Source organism: Mesocricetus auratus, unplaced genomic scaffold (genome assembly GCF_017639785.1).
Source record: "Mesocricetus auratus isolate SY011 unplaced genomic scaffold, BCM_Maur_2.0 Super-Scaffold_100004, whole genome shotgun sequence".
NCBI classification, from domain to species: Eukaryota; Metazoa; Chordata; class Mammalia; order Rodentia; family Cricetidae; genus Mesocricetus; species Mesocricetus auratus.
The window spans coordinates 41,560,508-41,580,284 of record NW_024429189.1 but is presented as its reverse complement, the minus strand read 5'-3'; the positions used below and the strand labels follow the sequence as shown (position 1 = coordinate 41,580,284).

Sequence of the window (19,777 nt, the reverse complement as noted above, 5' to 3'; positions counted from 1 at the left end):
GTGTGTGTGTTAAATTGGATACTGTGGCTAAAATGGAGAAATATTCATCTGAGAGAAAACCAGAAAGCAAATGAGGTTTAAGGAGGAGAGCGTTCTCAGGAGGAAGTGTTTACAGTGTTGAATGTTGAAATTGGTGTCAGAAAGGCACACTCTTGAGACCTTGCATAAGGAAAAAACACAACAGCCAGGGGCAACTGCACCATCCCATGGAGGGTTTACATATTGGGGTTGGGGACTGAACATAGGGTCTCTGACATATTAGACAAGCACTTGGCCACTGAGATAACCAGCCAGTTCTTGCCACTTCCTATTTTGAGACAGTTTCACTGTGTAGTCCAGCAAGCTTTCAATTTGAGATTCTCCTGCCTCATGCCAAGTGTTGGGATTACAAGAATGAACCAAGAATGAATTTTTTTTAAGGCAAGAAACTTGTTCGTGTCTGGAACAAAAGGACAGAGGTCTGTTAGCATGGCAAATTCTTGGCCTCCTTTTCCTTTTAGCTCTGCATCCAAATCTTTCCACCCATGAGCCATGGGTGTCCTCTGGTACCCATAGCCCACAAATGTGAAACCCCACATTAACTGTCTCCCAGCTACTCCCTGTTTTTATGGTCCTTATTTCAGTTCAATTCCCCAGTGACTAAGGCTTGAGCCCTTAGTCATATTGAGTCACTGACTTATACCTGTCAGTCAAGGCTTGTTTGACTCGGTTTACAGGTACTCATTTAAAAGTTGTTGTTTTTCTTTCTTTTTCTTTTAGGTAAAAGTGATTATGCACTATTTCAGACAACATATGAAGAATGATGGTGATACACTCAGCCTAACTTAAGGAAAACTTGACATAAGCATAGCACCTAGGAAATCCATTCAAATCTCATTTTTCTTCCATTTTTACATTTATGTATACATGGTGTTTGTGAGAGAGCTTGTGTGCTACAGCATGTGTCACAATAAGGGGACAATTTGTGGGAGAGGGTTTGTCAGGCTTGACCACAAACCCCTTCTGATTTGCTAAGTCATGGTCCTCATTTTCTTCTTTACCCCTTTAAAACTGTCATCCCCTTGAGGAATATTATAGTGCATTTCTCTATCAGTGTCTCTCTGTTGTTGTGATAAAATACCCCAACCAAAAGCAATTAATGGGAGAAAAGTTTCTTTAATTTAGAATTCTGTTATAGTCCTTTCTATGGGGGAGGTCAAGCTAGTAGGAACTCCAGCCTGTCACATCACCTCCGCAGACAAATGAATGTTTACAGCTCAGTGTACTGTCCCCACTCTTAGACAGCCCAGGGCTCAGATCTGGGGAATGGTGCCATCCAAGGGGGGCTAAGTCTTCCCACATCAACTGACCTAATGAAGACAGACCCTCTAGACACAGGCCAACCTGATCAAAATAATCCCTCATTGAGTCTGTCTTCTCAGGTGACTCTAGATTGTGTCACCGTGACAAAACCAGTGATTACAGTATTATCTACACACACATACTTGGTATGCTTTAAAACTTACCCTTCTGTAACTAGCTGTTTGTTTTTTTAATTAGTTCAAAGTTCTACATATTCTGAACCGCCTCTTTGGTGTAGATGAAAAAAGAAAAATCAGAGCCCAGTTAAAGATGCACAACTATCCAGACAGCACTGACATTTTCAGCTAGCTAAGACTAATTGCTGACTATGATGCCATATAAATGTTCAAGATGTTCAGCGAGTACCTGACAGCTCCAGCTTGGTTTCTTTGTCTTTTCTTGGGAGTTGTAGCTGATGTTATTACCAATTTTTGCCCTAGTCTACTGGGGAATAGGGTGATCTGGTTTTGTTTCTTGTCCAGGAATAGCTTGTAAAAAATCTTAAGAGAAAACATGACAAGAAACTGGGCCAAGGCATGAGGATGGAGAAAAACAGATTTTTTTTGAGATTTATTCATGATTATTTGATACTTTGAAAATTTTATTTAATGACTATACCAAAGCATATTAATCCATTGTGAATTATACTATATTAGTCACTCCATGTGTGTATTATATAAGTATAGGCATTATGCTTTGCATATGGTTTGAATGTATCTGCACTAGCTAAGAAAAAAGTATTCTTTCAGGAGACAATTTCTATCATCTTGAGGTAATCTGTAACAGTGGGGCAGTGGTGGCGTGCACCTTTAACTCCCACACTCAGGAAGCAGAGGCAGGTTGGATCTCTGAGGCTAGAGTGAGTTCCAGACAATCAGGGCTACACAGAGAAACCCTGTCCAGAAAAACAAGCAAACAAAAAAGATAGTCTATAACAGCATCTCTTTCAAGTGTGGTTGGAGAAGTTTCTGAATCTCACCTTAGTAGTTAGTGATGCTTTTGCAAAGAGCTATGCTTCAAAATACCTAGTTCGGGTTATCTTTTTTTGTGATCTAAAAAGATTGTACATGTATGCCACAATAGAGAACACTATCACTGTCAGCATGACAACTACCTGAAAATGTGTGAAATACTCTTTTCAGAGCTATCCAGGTAGGGACAAAGTAACAACTGTGACGCCCTCTCCCACTCACGTGGGTTTCACCTCCATCTTGCCCTTCCATCAAGTCTTCTACCCCTCTTTTTCCATTCCTCCAAATCTTCTTTTCTTTTTCTCCAAGACAGGGTTTCTCCGTTTTGTTTTGGAGGCTGTCCTGCAACTCACTCTGTAGACCAGGCTGGCCTTGAACTCACAGAATCTGCCTACATCTGCCTCCCGAGTGCTGAGATAAAGGTGTGTGCCACCAACGCCTGGCTTCTACAAATTTTCATTAAAAAAGTCTTTTCTCCAGCCATCCGCTGCATTGGATGGCTGAAAACCCCGAGCAATGGGGTTAGCTCGTTAAACAATTACAATAAAAGACTCTTTGCTTTTGCATCAAAAAAAAAAAAGTGTAAAAGTGCACCACTTATACTATTCAATTTTAAAAGCAATACTTCTAGCGAAATATAGGAGCACAGGAAAAACTGTTACAAGAAATGAATTCTACTCTTGGACTTACAATTTAAGGACAAGTCTTCGATAATCTTTTGTACAATAGACACAGGTTTCCTATTCTATGAGCATAGATAACAAATATAAGTCTTCTGGAACTGAGATGTGTGTTGTGTTACGTTTTTTGTTTTGCAAATGGAATAAGACTAAGTTAGTGCACATAAATTAGTTTAAATGTTTTGACTTCACAACGTACAAATATAGTAACTACAATAATTGGAACGTTGATTCTTGCTTGAGACAGACTTACAATAAAAGGAGTATTGTGGACAGTGTTTCCTCATCTTGAATTTTAACCTTTTAGCAAATATATCTAAAGGTAATAGGCAGCTATGTCTCTTGTAGGCAGAACACATAGAGAACCTGAGCATTTTTCTCCTGAATGATTGCAAGGCATTAAGGATGTCAAAGGAAGCAGTGTTAACCTAAATCGCTAAGTGAAAAAGTGTACCTAAATGCTCCCAAGGGGAGGGCACTTCAGTGAGATTTACTATTTTAACAAAGGTTGACAATTGTTGACTTGCTTCCTCAGGAGGATTAAGAAGCAGGGACTATGTGTGTCCAGCAAAGTAGGTGACTGTGCTTCAACAAGTAAAATATAAGCTAAGTCTGTGCTGGTTATCACTGGTCAGAATTAAAACGCTTTTCCCTTATGAAGCTACTTGAGATCTCTTTTTGCAGTTAAGTGCCTGCCTCTAGGGTCCATAAAACGTGGTTGGAAACCAGGGGCTAAGAGGGGGATGGGAAGGCGATGGATCCGGACTGGGGATCCTAAAGTTGAATGTGTGTGAAAAAGTCCTCCTCCAGCCTCGGAGGGGGTGTCTCCCCCAATACCAGCTCCCTCCCCCAGGGCTCATGGGGCGGGTCCGGTTTGCTCAGCAGCAGCGACCGCAGCGGCAGCCTTGGGGCTGAGCGGCGGTGGCCGTCTGGCAGCTCTGGCGAGAGGCAGCTCCGAGAGCCCAGGCCCTGGGGAGATCCAGCTCAGGCGGCTGCCAGGATGGAGGAGACGTCGAGTGGAGCCGGAGCCACCGGGGACGGACTTCCTCCCCAGCTCAGCTCCCCGACAGCTCGCAGAGGCCTGCTCCAAGGGCCAACGAGTAGAAGAGGCTTGTGCCTCGGGCCCGGCAGCGGCAGCCGAGGAACGAGGCAGGCACAGCGGGGTAAACGCGCGAGCTGGGGCCGTTCTCAGGAACACACGGCGCCACGGCCGCTCATTGTCTCTCCCCTTCCACCCGGGGGCAAACAGGAAGCCTGCCGCCTGGCCGAGCGACGGACAGGCGCCCGGACCAATGAGCACCGCTGACGGAGAGCGTGGCGGCAAATGAGCGCCGGGAAGAGGGGCGGAACTTCCGGGCGGGCTGTCACCCTCTTCCCCCCTTTTGGGCTGGAGGCTCCACCTTTTGTGTTTCCCGCACAGTCAATCAAAATAGGAAAAAAAAAATCCCCGGACCGCTCCGGCCGTGTCCGCCGCCGCTTCCCGCATCCTCTCCCGCCGCCGCCGCCTTCGCTTCTCACCATGTGTAAGGCGGCGGGGAGCCCCGCCTGAGGTGTCCTAAACACACTATGACCGGTACGTAGAGCCGAGAGAGAGCAACCCTCGCTGCCTCCGCCGCTGCCGCCCACAGCCAGCCCGGGGCCGCCACCGCCGGCTCCCGGCCCCGAGTGTGCGAGCGAGTGTCTGTGGAGGCAGAAAGCCGCATTCCCCTTCGCCTCCCTCCCCTCCCCGCCAGCCAGCGTCCAGCCCTCCAGCCCCAGCAGCGCCGAGTGCCCGCCGGGCTCGGGGCGGGCGGCCCAGTCCGCCGGGAGCGCATCCCCCTGTGTGCGGGCGCGGGCGGCGGGCGGGCGTGTGCGAGTGACTGACGGTGCGAGAGCAGCGAGCGCCGCGGAGGGAAAGGGGAGGAGAGGAGAGAGGAGAGGAGAGGGGGCAGGGGCAGCGCGGGGAGGAGGAGGAGGGAACGAGGAGGAGGAGGGTTACAGCCGCGGCGGGCGGGGGCAGCAGGAGGGGAGGAGGGAGCGCGCCGCCGTCGCCGCGGCCGCGGCCGGGGGAAGGGGAAGGGGCCGGGGCCGGCTGGCGCTAATGTGGCCGCGGCCCGCGGGCCCCTTCCCTCCCCGCACCCGCCTTCCTCCCCGCCCCACCCCCCCCGCGCTGTGCCTGCAGCTCCCGAAAAGCCCGTGAAACAAGAGGAAATGGCTGCCTTGGACGTGGACAGCGGCGGCGGCGGCCATGCAGAGTATCTGCAGCAGCAGCAGCAGCAACAACAGCAGCAGCAGCACGGAAACGGCGCGGCGGCGGCGGCGGCCCAGGTGAGGAGCGGCTGAGCGCGGCCCGGCTTCCCGCGCGCCGCTTTCTCCTCCCCTCGCTCGCCCTCCCTTCCTCCCTCCCTCCCTCCCTCCCGCGCGCGCCCGCCCTTCCCCCGCCCCGGGAGCTGCCCGCCCGAGGCGCCAACGCTCCGACCCCGCCCGCGCGCCCCCGCCCGCCGCCTTTTTTTTTTCCCTCCTCCTTGTGCGTGTGTAAGTGTGCAAGTGTGCGCGCCCTCCCGGGTGGGATCCGGGCGGAGGGGAGGCCCGGCGCGCAGCCGTCCGCCGCGGGGCCGCCGAGCGGGCCGAGCGCAGGGAGAGGCGCCGTCGACCCGGAGGAGGAGAGCGCGGGCCCGGCTGGCCGGCGCGGCGAGGCGCGGAGCGAGCCGCACTTCCTGTGTGAGCGGGCCCGGCCCTAACCGCCACCCCCTCCCTGTCTCCCTCTCTGAACCCGCCCATCGCGGGTAGGACACTCAGCCGTCACCGCTCGCTCTGCTGGCCGCTACCTGCAGCAAGATAGGGCCGCCATCGCCGGGCGACGACGACGAGGAGGCGGCCGCCGCCGCCGCCGGGGCCCCCGCCGCCGCCGCCGCCGCCGGAGCGGTAAGTCCCGCGCGCGCGGCCCGCCCCCGCCGAGGCCCCGCGCCCGCCATCCCGGGCCTCCGGCGCGCCAGCCTGCCTGCTCGCCCGCCCGCCCGCCCGCCAGCCCGCCAGCCCCAAGGCCTCCCGCCGCCGCGCGGTCGCCACGCGCGGGCTGCCCGGCCCCGCCGCGCTTTGCCGGCCGCTCGGAGCCCAGGCCGGCCCGCGCTTTCCGGAGATTGTCACTGAGGCATCGCGCGCAAAAATTCTTCACAAAATGAAGTCTGAGATGGAGGAGGTGGGGGGTGGGCATGGGCCTCCAAAATGGATGTTTGAGTAATTGGTATCAGGGCTCGGGAACTCACTCGCTCTCAGCACTCCATTTGCAGGCACAGCCTATCGGCCGTAGATAGTATCACCTACAGAAGCGCTGGCTCCAATTTCTGGAGTTTCTGAATCTCGGGCTATTCTGCTGAAGTCCCCAGGTCATGGTTAATTTGGGCCGTAGATCATTTAAAGAGCTTGTTCTTTTATAAGCAGGAACTAACACTTCTATTGCCTTTTTAAAAAAGTCTGACCACTCACTATTGCTGGCTTTTCCAGACTGCTACAACTTAGCACTACTTTTTTCCTGAATAGGGTTGAATGAAACAGTTGAAGGCTATGGAAGTTTAGAAGATAGATAGTAATACTTTAATCTTTGAAACTGGCTAGAATATAGGTCTTAGAAACAAAAAGTAGATGAAAGTTATTTTGTTTACATGCATGTTAGTGCACCCCATACTTAAAGAGTTGAATTTGGTTGGCAAAATTGAATTTTATGACTAGTCTGATATGGATGTGTTGGGATTGTTTTGGAAACTTTAGAATGTCTACGGTATAGAGAGGAGCTGGAAGTCTAATGTGAAGACTCAGTATAAAATTAAGGTGCTGTAGACAGTGCATTTTAGGTTTGTGTGGGTCATTGCTGCTCCTTTAGCCTACTGTGAAAAGGTGTGTTCACATATTAAGTTGTTAAAACATTTCTCAAGACTAATTTTTTTGGAAGTGACTTTATAGGAATCGGTTTTTGTAGTGTTTGACTTGTCACTGTTAGAAAAGTTTGCTATTGTGTAGCAAATGTTTAGGCATACAATTAATTGTTACACTATATTAGTAAATAATTTTAGTCTTACATTATACTGTGGGCAGTGGAAGTGTTTTTAGTGGCTTTTTTTAAAAAGCAGATTGAAGTGTAAAAAAGCTTTTTCAGAGAATTATTTTTAAACATAGATGGATTAGTACTTTTATTTATTTATTTTTTGGTTTTTTCGAGACAGGGTTTCTCTGTATTGTTTTGGAGGCTGTCCTGGACCTCGATGTATAGACCAGGCTGTCCTGGAACTCAACAGATACCAGCCTGCCTCTGCCTCCCGAGTGCTGGGATTAAAGGCGTGCGCCACCAACGCCCAGCAGATTAGTAAACTTTTAAAATATGTTATATCCCCCCAGTCCCAAAATGCCAGAATAAGTTATTGGTTACTTTAGTAAGCTACTGCAGAGATAAAATTGAAAAATAAACTTTAATATTTTAAATACAGCAAGAATTTTCTTGTAACTCTACAAAAGTTTAGACAAAAGGGGGAGGGGAATGATGACAAGGAAGTTAGGGATAAAAGCATATATTTTAGTCTCATAGGATTAGTGTAGTGACTCCAGCAGAGAGAGAGAGAGAGAGAGAGAGAGAGAGAGAGAGAGAGAGAGAGAGAGAGAGAGAGAGAGAATGTGTATGTAATGTTTCCATGCATTAAGATTCTCTGAACTATCAGATCCTTACCAAGAGCACATTTCTTGCCAGATGAGCATGAACAATCAATAACATGAAAATACAGTTTGGCTAGAGAACTCCCAAACTTGGCATTTTTTTGGTGCATGTTTTGTACTTGATAAGTCTCAGAGTTCTTTCAGTTTCTCACTTTGAGCAAAGTTGAAATAAACTGAGCTGAAAGTTGAATAAGGTGAAAAACATGAGCTCTCTTGTCTAAACATTAATGGAAAATGAAAGTTAATTTCCAGTTTAAAAGTGATATAAATTTTTTGTGACATTTCATAAAAGTAGTTCAAATGAACTCATTGGGATATTTTCCATATTTAACACTATACTGAGGTAAATATATATTAAGTACTCTCACATAATTGGAGATGACTGGAGTGTCTTGAAAGTTGTGTTAAAAAGTTGTGAAATGTTTTTAGATTTATAACAAAAGTGGAAATACTGAATCAAGAGTTAAGCCCTTCGCTCCTAATGCTTCCATTATTGTGGCACTTTTTTCAGATCTGTGAAATAAACATTGATGTATTGCTGAGGTAGCTGCAGGTTTTATTTGAGTTTTGCCAGTTTTTCCATTAACGTCCATTTTCTAGTCTAGGTTCTAGCCTAAGATACCTAAGTGTGTCTGAAGTCAAAGGCAGATGTTCAACTTAATGCCAGTTGTTTAGCTTGGTATTTCAAGATGAAAAGTACCTTGAAAAGCCAGTGTTGACTACAGACTTGTTTTAAATCCCATTTTGATTTGAAACTTGTTCTGAAGGAGGTTCCTGGCCAAGCGTGTGTGCAACGCTGAAGATGAGACAGTCACAGCAGTTCCACCTATAGTGTCTTGTAACATGGACATCCAAAGACGGCGAAGCAAAGTTCCTTTACGTTTATTTATTACTTATGATTAGGACATACAAGATCTCCAAATATTAGCTTGTCCAGGTTACAGGAGCAAACTTGATTATTTCATTTGTACTTTAGTGAAATAGACTATACAAGCAAATTTTCCGAAAGTCAGTGGTTTAAGTTATAAATGTAGTGTTCATTAGTTTTGCAGGTAAATTCTTGCACAATTTAAAGGGTTAGTTCTAACTCATTTTAAGAGTAGGATATTTTGCCATTAACACCTACAGGGCTAGCTAGGATGTAGCTTAGGTACAGTGATTGCCTAGCATTTGCAAAGCCTTGCCTTCAGTTTCTCCCACCCCCACACGTTGGGTAGAGATGGGGAAGTCCCTACAGTGTCATTGAAGTTGTGAGTTCTAATTGAAATTTTACTTGATTGTCTGCCCTTAGTTTCACACTTGTTCTGTTTTTCAGTTACATCCTTCCTTCTGGCTGTTATAAAGCCATTTATGGGGTCTGAGAAGTTAATTGTTCTGTCAGAATGCATTCATAATTTCTTTTCCCTTTCTCCAATCTGAGAAAACTGATCTTTTTTTCTTTCTTTTTTCTTTTCCTTTAATCTTCACCCTGTCATTTCTATGCTTAATTGCATTGGAGAAACTTGTCATGAATTGCTATGGCAATATCATTGGGATTGCCGCTACCACCCAGGGCTCCTGTAGGTTATGGTTCTTTTCTCCTTGTTATATGTGAAAACACACACATTTACAGTGCCAACTTTGATATTAGATGATGTTTCCTTTGTTCATTTTCTAATAGGAATATTAGAGTGACTGAAAAAAAAAAACAGTGGCTTAGTATGTTTTGGAAACTTACATAGAGGGTTATTTGACAACTAGACCAATCCAAGCTCTTTCCTTGTTTCCTTTTGTTTCTGTAGTATTTCTAGTTACTGTCTTTTGGTATTAGATGACTTTCTAACTCATCACTTTTCCATTTGGTTTTAGTGTACTTGATCTTTTTCATTGGTATGTTGATGGAACTTGTATGAAGGGAAGGGTTTCAGGTTTCAGGCTTTGAGTTTTTTGAGCTATCTAGAACTTGCTCATTGTGGAATTACATAAATTGGTTTATAGTTTCTTAGACACTAATGTCTCAAAGTGAGTTTTATTGATGATTTCTTTCATTCTACATATACTTTCTATAATTTTCTTTTGAGTGATTTGAAACTAATTTATTCAGAAAGTGTGTATTGATCTTACTTTGTTCAAGGTACCTAATGGATGTTTTTTAAGTCTGATATCATAGTTTTAATAATTAATGATAGCTAGCAATTACATAATGCTTTGCATATATATGTGTGTGTGTATGCATATATATGCAGTTTCTTTTTCTTTTTCAGACAATCTTTATATATAGTTTAGGTGGGCCTCAGACTTGAGGGTCTCCTGCCAAGTGTTTGGTTTGTAGGGAAAAGCCACTGTACATAGCCTTAAAAACCTTTTTTCCTTAAAATGTTTTTCACTTTAGGATTATTCACAAAAGTTTTTTTTCTTGTTTTGTTTTGTTTTGTTTTGTTTTTCGAGACAGACTCTGTGGCTTTGGAGGCTGTCCTAGAACTAGCTCTTGTAGACCAGGCTGGTCTGGAACTCACAGAGATCCGTCTGCCTCTGCCTCCCGAGTGCTGGGACTAAAGGTGTGCGCCACCACCACCAGGCTCAAAAGTTTTAATATATCATTTTATATTAGAAATTCAGAGTCCTCCCTTCATTTAACTACTTCATTTAACACTTCAGGAAGTTGGTAAAGTGGTTTACTTAGCTCTGGAGAGGTGACATAGATAGTGTTTATGCAGACTTGATACTTGAGTAGCTTTTTTTTTTCCCCAAGAAATTTGTTGACTAGAAAGCTGTTCACTGTTAGTTAAGTATCTACTTTATTACTCTTGTAAAAAGTATCCATTGTATATTATACATTTGTCATTTTATTTTTAAAAGCAAATGGACAAAATACCAGTTTTGTAAAACTATCTCAGGATAGTATAAAGTATTGTATTCCTCTATAAAACCCAAGAATATTTGTTAATTTCATACAAGCTACAAACTTGACAGTTGATTCTCAGTGGAACAGTAATTAAAGATGATGAATGGGTTTTATTTTTATGCAGATTTTAATATAAAATTAAGTAAATTTCAGTTTTCTTAATGCTGAAAAACTGAAATAAAACATTGTTTTGTAATGTTAGGAAAGATTATTATTTATGATTATAGTTTCAGTTCCAAGTCAAAATTGAACCAAAAATGACTTCAGTGCCTGATCCTTGATATAAACATTGAAGACCAGTTTTAAGTGTATTTTAATTTAGTTCAGGCCTGGAGATTTGTAGTGGGTTCAGTTTCTTCACCTTCATTTTCTTCTGCATTTATTTCAATCTCCTTCACTGGGCCTTTAGTTCATCTCTATAAAATACAGATGTGATTGTACCAATCATTTGCTTATAAACCTTTTATAGTTCTCATTTACTGTCTGCAGGATAAAGTCCAAACAATTCAGCAGAATCTCTAAAGCCATTTACAAGTCTTGATAGAAGTGTCTGGTTGTGTTCCCCATTGCTTTTGCCTATGAATATAAGTCTTTTCTGAACCCTCTTGAACTCTAAGGCTTCTTTTTATTTTGTGGATTTTATTGTCTCTATATCTTTGTTAATGCCTCTAACTGACCAAAGTGAAATTTTTTATTTTAATGACTTAATTATCTTCAGCGTGGACAGTCCTCACCCCCCATCTTCTGTTTTCCCATGTTGTAGTTTGATTATGTGGCTATTATATTCCTCTTTTCATGTGTGTCTATGTTTGCTTGACTAGAGTTGTAACTATTTGTGGACAGATTTTGTCTTGCTTGTACATGCTTATTTCATCTTTACAAATATGCTTATGTTTGCATTAAATCAAAGATGAACTACAGTTCATTCTTTGAAATATACTTTTTAACTGAAAATTGAGTATTGGATTTCTTAGTGTCTCACTAGTCTCAAGGAGTATTATTCTCAATTACTGTTCTAAAAAAAGTTTCTGTAAAAATTAGTGTAAGTTATAATCTAGTCTGACTTCTCAAACAGTATTTTCATAAGAAGTGAATATACTGTTTTGGATAATACAAAGATTCCTTGATACTCAATCATATATCTACATTGACATTGCTGGGCAAGCTATATTTGTGTATTTCCATTGTTCAGTGACAATTACTGTAAATCACAAATAGATCTGGAATAAATGAGGTAGTGGCTTTATTTTGATGTTAAGAAAGTCAAATAGAGTTTTTTTTCCCCCTCCCAGTGTCTTTATGACTGGTCTTAGTATACTTAGTATACTTTATTCCTACTCATTTAGTGAGGGCTGAGTATAACAGTTTGAGAGGGGGTTGGGGTTATTAACTACTCTGCTGTTTGATAATTAGATGACCTTGTATTTGTTATCCATGAAGTACAGATGTTAATAACTACCACAGGATTGCTTTAAGAGTGCATAACTATAGTATCTGACATATAAAAGAAAAACCCAATTTCAGATATTGCTATTTTTTTTCCCTTAAAAAAATCTGCACTTTGACCTTGTCATGTAGGATTTTTTAAATTATTTGCAGACATTGGCATTTTATTAATGTTGCAGAATATATAAAGCATGGGGATGATTCTTCTGTGTTATAGAGTATAAAACATATGCTTCATATTCTACTGCATTTTTAGTGTAATAGGCACAACCACATTCTTTTTTTCCAGCATTTAGCGAGTAGTAAAACTTTGAGGACCTCTGCTGTGTAGTCTCAGGACAATCACTTTTCCTCCTTAAGTGTTGTTTTTGTTTGAGACAAGGCCTTCTATCACTCATAGCATAGGTTGGCCTTGGATCCCAGATGACCCTCCATCTCCACTTCCCCTGTGCTGGGATTATAGGTAGGAGCCTTAACATTACCCAGGGACTATGGTGGTTTTTTGTTTTTTGTTTTTAAGTTTCATCTCCCCTGCACCTTCCAGTAGTTCCTTTAAAAAAAACCATATAAATGTATAGTATATAAATACATGCATTATATATATATGTATGTATATATATATATATAGAGAGAGGTGGTTTATACATGTTAAGATTGTAGCTTTTTTAGATTTATGACATAATAATACAGATTTACTCTTTTAATTCTGATAGCTTGGTAACAAACACCATGCAGTTTGTGTATATCTACTCCTTCCCCCAATGGTACCTGATGTCAGGTTTTTTTTCTCCCTATTTTTGGTTTGCTTTTCTTTTTAAAGTCTTGCTATATAGCCTAGGCTTATTCAATAGCCCAAGGTGCCCCTCCCCCACCAAGTCAGGTTGTCCTAGAACTTGCTTTGTAGACCAGGCTGGCCCAAAACTCACAGAGATCTGCCTGCCTCTACTTCCTGAGTACTGAGATTTAAGGTGCATACCACCAGTGCCCACACAGGTCTTAAACTTGAGGCAGTCTCCTGCTTCAGCCTCCTGAGTGTTGGCATTACAGTTATATTCCATCCTGTCTGGATTTAAGCCCCCCCCACCCCGTTTCTCCGTAGCTCTGTTTGTCCTTTGTAGATCAGGCTGGCCTTGAACCCAGAGATGTACTTGCTCTCTGCCTCCCAAATGCTGATACTTAAAGGTGTGTGCCACCATTACCTGGCTTATTTAAGTATTTTTAGTGGGTTGAATACTCTTTGAGCTCTGTCCTGTTCATAATCTTGCTTATACCCCTTTGTTTTGTATCGTTTAAAGATTATAGATGAGTGATTAAAAGATCAATTTGTGTTGCTAGTGTGTCCGTGTCGTCCCCCGGCCCCCCAGTTTCTTAGCTGCTTTGTCTGAGACTGAAAAAATCACATGGATATGTGAGTTCCAAGACAAATCTGGCCAACATAGTGAGACCTTGCCCATCTTCAACAAAATAAGTGTGGTTGTCAAATCTAGAATATTCTGATTATGACACTTCCTCATTTAAATAAGATGTATTATGGTTATAGTAACATACAGCTAGAAGTGAAAATTGCTATGGTATGTGTAGCATTGTTTCTGTATTTGAACTCTTGTTTTATTAAGATGCTTTCAGTTTTACATAGAGTTTATACTAGGTGAGGTTTTTTTGGGAATTGTTTTAAGTTATCACAAATAGATCACAACATTTTTGTTTTCTTCATCCAGACAGGTGATTTGGCTTCTGCACAGTTAGGAGGAGCACCAAACCGATGGGAGGTTTTGTCAGCCACACCTACAACTATAAAAGATGAAGCTGGTAATCTAGTACAGATTCCAGGTGCTGCTACTTCAAGTGGGCAGTATGTCCTTCCCCTTCAGAATTTGCAGAATCAACAAATATTTTCAGTTGCACCAGGATCAGATTCATCAAATGGTACAGTGTCCAATGTTCAGTATCAAGTAATACCACAGATTCAGTCAACAGATGCCCAGCAGGTTCAGATTGGCTTCACAGGCTCCTCAGATAATGGGGGTATAAATCAAGAAAACAGTCAAATTCAGATCATTCCTGGCTCTAATCAAACCTTACTTGCCTCTGGAACACCTCCTGCTAATATCCAGAATCTCATACCACAGACTGGTCAAGTCCAGGTTCAGGGAGTTGCAATTGGTGGTTCATCTTTTCCTGGCCAAACTCAAGTAGTTGCTAATGTGCCTCTTGGTCTGCCAGGAAATATTACCTTTGTACCAATCAATAGTGTCGATCTAGATTCTTTGGGACTCTCGGGAAGTTCTCAGACAATGACTGCAGGCATTAATGCCGATGGACATTTGATAAACACAGGACAAGCTATGGATAGTTCAGACAATTCAGAAAGGACTGGTGAGCGGGTTTCTCCTGATGTTAATGAAACTAATGCTGATACAGATTTATTTGTGCCAACATCCTCTTCATCACAGTTGCCTGTTACGATAGATAGTACAGGTATATTACAACAAAACACAAATAGCTTGACTACTTCTAGTGGGCAAGTCCATTCTTCAGATCTTCAGGGAAATTATATCCAGTCGCCTGTTTCTGAAGAGACACAGGCTCAGAATATTCAGGTTTCTACAGCACAGCCTGTTGTACAACATCTACAACTTCAAGATTCTCAGCAGCCAACCAGTCAAGCCCAAATTGTGCAAGGTATTACACCACAGACAATCCATGGCGTGCAAGCCAGTGGTCAAAATATATCACAACAGGCTTTGCAAAATCTTCAGTTGCAGCTGAATCCTGGAACCTTTTTAATTCAGGCACAGACAGTGACCCCTTCTGGACAGATAACCTGGCAAACATTTCAAGTACAAGGGGTCCAGAACTTGCAGAATTTGCAAATACAGAATACGGCTGCCCAACAAATAACTTTGACGCCTGTTCAGACACTCACGCTTGGTCAAGTCGCAGCAGGTGGAGCCTTGACTTCAACTCCAGTTAGTCTAAGCACTGGTCAGTTGCCAAATCTACAGACAGTTACAGTAAATTCTATAGATTCTACTGGTATACAGCTACATCCAGGAGAGAATGCTGACAGTCCTGCAGGTGAGTCTTAATGCTATGCCATAAAAGTACAATGATAATAAACAGGAAAACTTTGCTTTAGTTGTTTATCAATTTCTGGCATTCATTAAAAGTGCTACATCCTTGTATTTATATGTAAGGAGGCATCATAGTGTCTTCCAAATTGTTCTTTTAGAAACGTTGTAATATTTGAAGTGAAAGAGTAACATTTTCCCCCCCTATAACAGGTACATACTTGTTTTGGCATCTGATTGGTATTATCAGACATCATAGGTTTTTGTTTTTTGTTCTTTGCTTTTCTTTTTGACAGGAGAGTGTCTTCATCGTTCTTGGTATGGGATGATTTTGATGTCTTTTTTTTAAGGGGGGAGTTTGGAGGGGGTGAGGTGGATATAGTGTATCCCAAGGCTGACCTGGGACTTGCTATGTACACCAAGTTGGCTTTGAACTCACAGAGATCTGTCACCTTCTGTTTCCCCAGTGCTGTGATTCAAGATGTGTGCTACCATGCCTGGCTGAGTTAAACATTGTATATATGGTATTTGGGTGGAGTATTAGGTTGGCATAATAAAACAAGGTGCTGGAAGTTAAAAGTAGTTAATTGTCTCAGACACTAGATAATGTGATTCTGCCTATTTTTCTCCGGCAAATTAATTTTCTTCGTTGTATAAAATGGATGTTAGGAGACTAAGTGGATACTGGCCATACCTAACATTTGATTTTTGTTATAGTACTATTAAAATTGACTGAGTTAGAAATAGCTACCAAATAATTATATACTGTTGATGGTTTAAGTCTACTCATTGAGTGTTTTGCAGGCATGATTAAATAAAAAAGCTTAAAATGTTTACTGAATCAATGCTATGTGTCTAGATAGCATTGAATATTTTCATTTTGCACTAATTCCTGACTTCTGTAAGTTTAATTCTTCTACTTCACATTTAGATTTCTGAGATTATACAGTTAAAACTTACCAGTCTGTCTGCTTCTAAAGTTTTAAATTGGGTTACAGAATTGAAGTGATTGAAGTAACTTCCAGCATCACTTTTTTAAAATGTACCAATTTTTACTGTTCATTTGTTTTTCAAGACAGGGTTTCTCTGTGGCCCTGACTGTCCTAGAACTAGCTCTGTAGGCCAGGCAGCCTGAAACTGAAAGAGATCTGCCTGCCTCTGCGCCCCAAGTCCTGGGATTAAAATCTGCCCGGCTCCCGTCACCACTTTTAATGATTCTTTTTTCCCCGTTTTCTCTTATTCCTGTTCTTAGGAATTTGAGATATATGTCTAGAAAGGTGGGGTTGTCATTGAGTCTCACATTTGCATTTGGAAATTATTGTGTCTGGGGTTTCTGAAACTGATTTAGAATAGACTTTTAGTTTTTCGAGACAGGGTTTCCCTCTGTAGCTTTGTAGACCAGGCTGGCCTCAAACTCACAGAGATCCGCCTGCCTCTGCCTCCCGAGTCCTGGGATTAAAGGTATGCAGCATCACCACCCAGCAATGGAGGGATATATATTAAAACTTGTCTGTTGGTTTCTGCTCTTTTGGTTACTATGAACATGCTGTTATGAGCATTTATGTGTTTGTGTGTGTGTCTGTGTGTTTGCCTGCCTGTGAATGTCTAAGAGAGAGAACATGTACAAGCATACTGTTTTATGTTTTATGCATGAGGGCTCAGTTTCTCTGCATCTCTATCAGTACTTACTATTGACTACTTTTTTCATTTTGACATCTTAGTTGGGTGAAAAGATAACTCAGTGTTTAGGTGTTTTTTCCCACATGTACATTTGGGTACTGTGTGCATGTCTGGTGCCCACACAGGTCAGAAAAGGACATTGGTTTCTTGGAACTGGAGTTACAGATGGTTGTGAGCTACCAGATGGATGCTGGAATCGAATTTGGGTCCTCTGGAAGAGCAGAGCCATTTCTTCATCCTCAAAATTAGTTTTTGAGACTTCATATATGAAGTGATACCTTTTGGAAAAATAGAAGTGAGCTGCCACATCTGACTGGCAAATATTTCTTGTCAGTAGTAAAATTGAGGATTTCTAGGAGAAATTGGAATTTTTTCTATAACTCAGATTTACTGTGTAAGTTTATATTTTTTTCTGATGCTATGGTGATAATGATAAAGGTTTAAAAATATAATCAAATGTCTGACATTTGGGAGTCTCTAGGAAAACTGGGTGAACCAGTGGTTTTTACGTGAGCAGTATATAGTGTTAGACACCATTTAAACTGCAAGATAGATGAGTAGGGCTTGGAAAGCTTACCAGTAGGGTTAAAGATTCTACTTTAAAACTGACCTTTAAGAGGCCGCTGTGTTTGTTAATGCCTTTAATACCAGCACTCTGGGTGGCAGAGTTCTAGGATCTGAGTTCAAGGCCAGCCTAGTCTACAGAGTGAGTTCCAGGACAGCCAAGCATACACAGAAAAAAACCCTTAAAAAACAAAAACAAAAAGCCCCCAAAAATAGGAAAGAAAGAGACTGCCACTTGTTAAGTTTGGAGTAGTATCAAAGGATACCTTCAGTTAGCTGGAAGGTTCTTTTTAGTTGTTCCTTCCTGTCATAGCTTCATATCTTTGTGAGATTATTCTTCATATGCCACATATCACAAGCAATTGAATGTAGAATCTGATCTGAGATTCTGTCTTTTCTTCAAGCATTCAAAAATTTGCAAAAATGTAAAGCTTTTTGTTGTGTAGTCCTGGCTGTTAATGGGTTTTGCTGTGTAGAACAGGTACTCTTTCTTATTTTTAAATTTTATGTATTCACCACCCCCCATCCCCCCACCCCCACTCACAAGCATGCAAGTGTGTGTGAGAGGGAGAGGGAGGGGGGATATATTATGGATATCCTAATTTGAACAAAATGTTTCTGTGAACTGTAGCCATATTTAAAGAGGTTAAAAAGAGAGTGCTGGGCTGGGGTTGTGGCTCAGTGCTTGGCACACAACAGGATTGGAATTTAATCCCTTTATGGTGAAAATTACTTGTGAAAGACATCTGAAGATAACAAGCTGAAACATTTGAAATTTCTGAAATGTTCTAAAAGCTTTTTTGTTTTAGAAATTTGTTTTTGAAGATTTTATAAGTTAGTGTTGCACAGTGCTAAATTTGTTAGGAAAACTTCCTGGAAATGTTATGATTTTTGTTTTGAGACAAATCTCATTCTAAGGTAAATAGGTCCAAACTTGCCTCAGTCTTCTCAGCCTCTCAGGTGTGGGGCTGAGACATTAGCCATCATGCAGGACACATACTTGGATTTGTGTTGATTATGAAACAAGGTTGGAATACATTAAATGATTCCATGAAATTAACCTTCAAATGTTATCAAATACACTGGCTTAAATACAAGGTGATAGGGTTTTTGTCTTTTTTTCTTTTGATGGGTACTCCAGCACTAGTAATGAAAGCTAAGACACTTTTCATCTGGGAATAGAAGTCTTTGTGTGTATAGTTGAGTAGGTGTGACTGTAGAGACTGATTTTATGATAAGGCCCACCTTGCCTGTTTTTCTTTGTTTTGAGACAGTCTTTCTGTGGATCTGGTACCCATTGTTTGGTTAGAATGGGTGGTCAGCAAGCTGCAGGGATAATCTTCCTATCATTACCCCTTTTTCCCAGAGCCATAGCCACATAGGATCATGTTTGGTCCCCCCCCCCCCTCCCCCTTTTTTTATATGGGAGATCTGAACTTGAGTCTAAATGCTTGTGCTGCAGACAATTTACTGGCTGAGACATTTACCAAGTTCCAATGAATATTAGGTTATTAGGAAGACTTTCTTTTTAATTGACAAGATGGGGTTATAAAGACTTGGTTTTGTGGTATACGTAGCCCTTATCCACAGCATTAAAAAGAGGTAAAGATAAAAAGGTATCTTATTTTTGGAGGAAAAAGTTTATCTGTACTTAGACATAGATGAAAATACTTAAAATATGTCCTTGCTTGACACCGTTTTGATAGATAGGAATTTTTTTTTCTTTTTTTTTCTTTTTTTGTTTTTACGAGACAGGGTTTCTCTGTATTGTTTTGGAGGCTGTCGGTCCAGCCCGGCCTCGAACTCACAGAGATCCGCCTGCCTCTGCCTCCGAGTGCTGGGATTAAAGGCGTGCGCCACCACCACCCGGCTGATAGATAGGAATTTAACGTCAGTTTTTTCCAAACTACTGGAGAAAGCTCCCAAACCAGTGTTCTATAATTTGTCCTTAAAGAACAAAATCCTTTAACAACAAAAAAAGACCTTCATTCCAGCCTTTTTTTTAATGATATATTTTTATTTTATGTGCATTGATGTTTTGCCTGCATGTATATTTGTGTGAAGGTGCTAGATCCTCTGGAATTGGAGTTATAGACAGCTGTGAGCTACTATGTGGATGCTGGGAATTGAACACAGGCCCTTTAGAAGAGCAGCCAGTGCTCTTAACTGATAAGCCATCTCTCCAGTCCGTATTCCAGCGTTTTTTTGTTTTGTTTTTCTCCCCAAGACCAGGGGTTTCTCTGTATTGTTTTGGAGGCTGTCCTGGAACTCTGTAGATCAGGCTGGCCTGGAACTCAAAGAGATTCACCTGCCTCTGCCTCCCGAGTGCTGGGATAAAATGTGTGTGCCACCAACGCCCGGCTATTCCAGCATTTTTTAAGTATTGAATTTGACCAAACTTCTGATCTAAGATTCTTTCATTGCCTTTTGTCTTTTAGGAACTGACTTTTGGTGTAG

General features: G+C 42.2%; 1 protein-coding gene across 2 annotated transcripts in view; it reads left to right on the top strand.

Moving 5' to 3' along the window:
- The first annotated feature begins 4,425 nt into the window (after window positions 1–4,425).
- Window positions 4,426–19,777, top strand: part of Sp3 (Sp3 transcription factor) — a 40,451-nt gene continuing 25,099 nt past the window's right edge. The window contains exons 1-4 of one of the 2 annotated variants that reach the window (XM_040745585.1): window positions 4,431–4,565; window positions 5,154–5,299; window positions 5,762–5,896; window positions 13,724–15,083. In XM_040745585.1, the coding sequence (XP_040601519.1) occupies window positions 4,559–4,565; window positions 5,154–5,299; window positions 5,762–5,896; window positions 13,724–15,083 (1,648 nt within the window). In that variant the 5' untranslated portion in view covers window positions 4,431–4,558. Of the gene's footprint in view, window positions 4,566–5,153; window positions 5,300–5,761; window positions 5,897–13,723; window positions 15,084–19,777 lie in introns of both variants that reach the window. The other variant, XM_040745587.1, reaches the window with a different exon arrangement.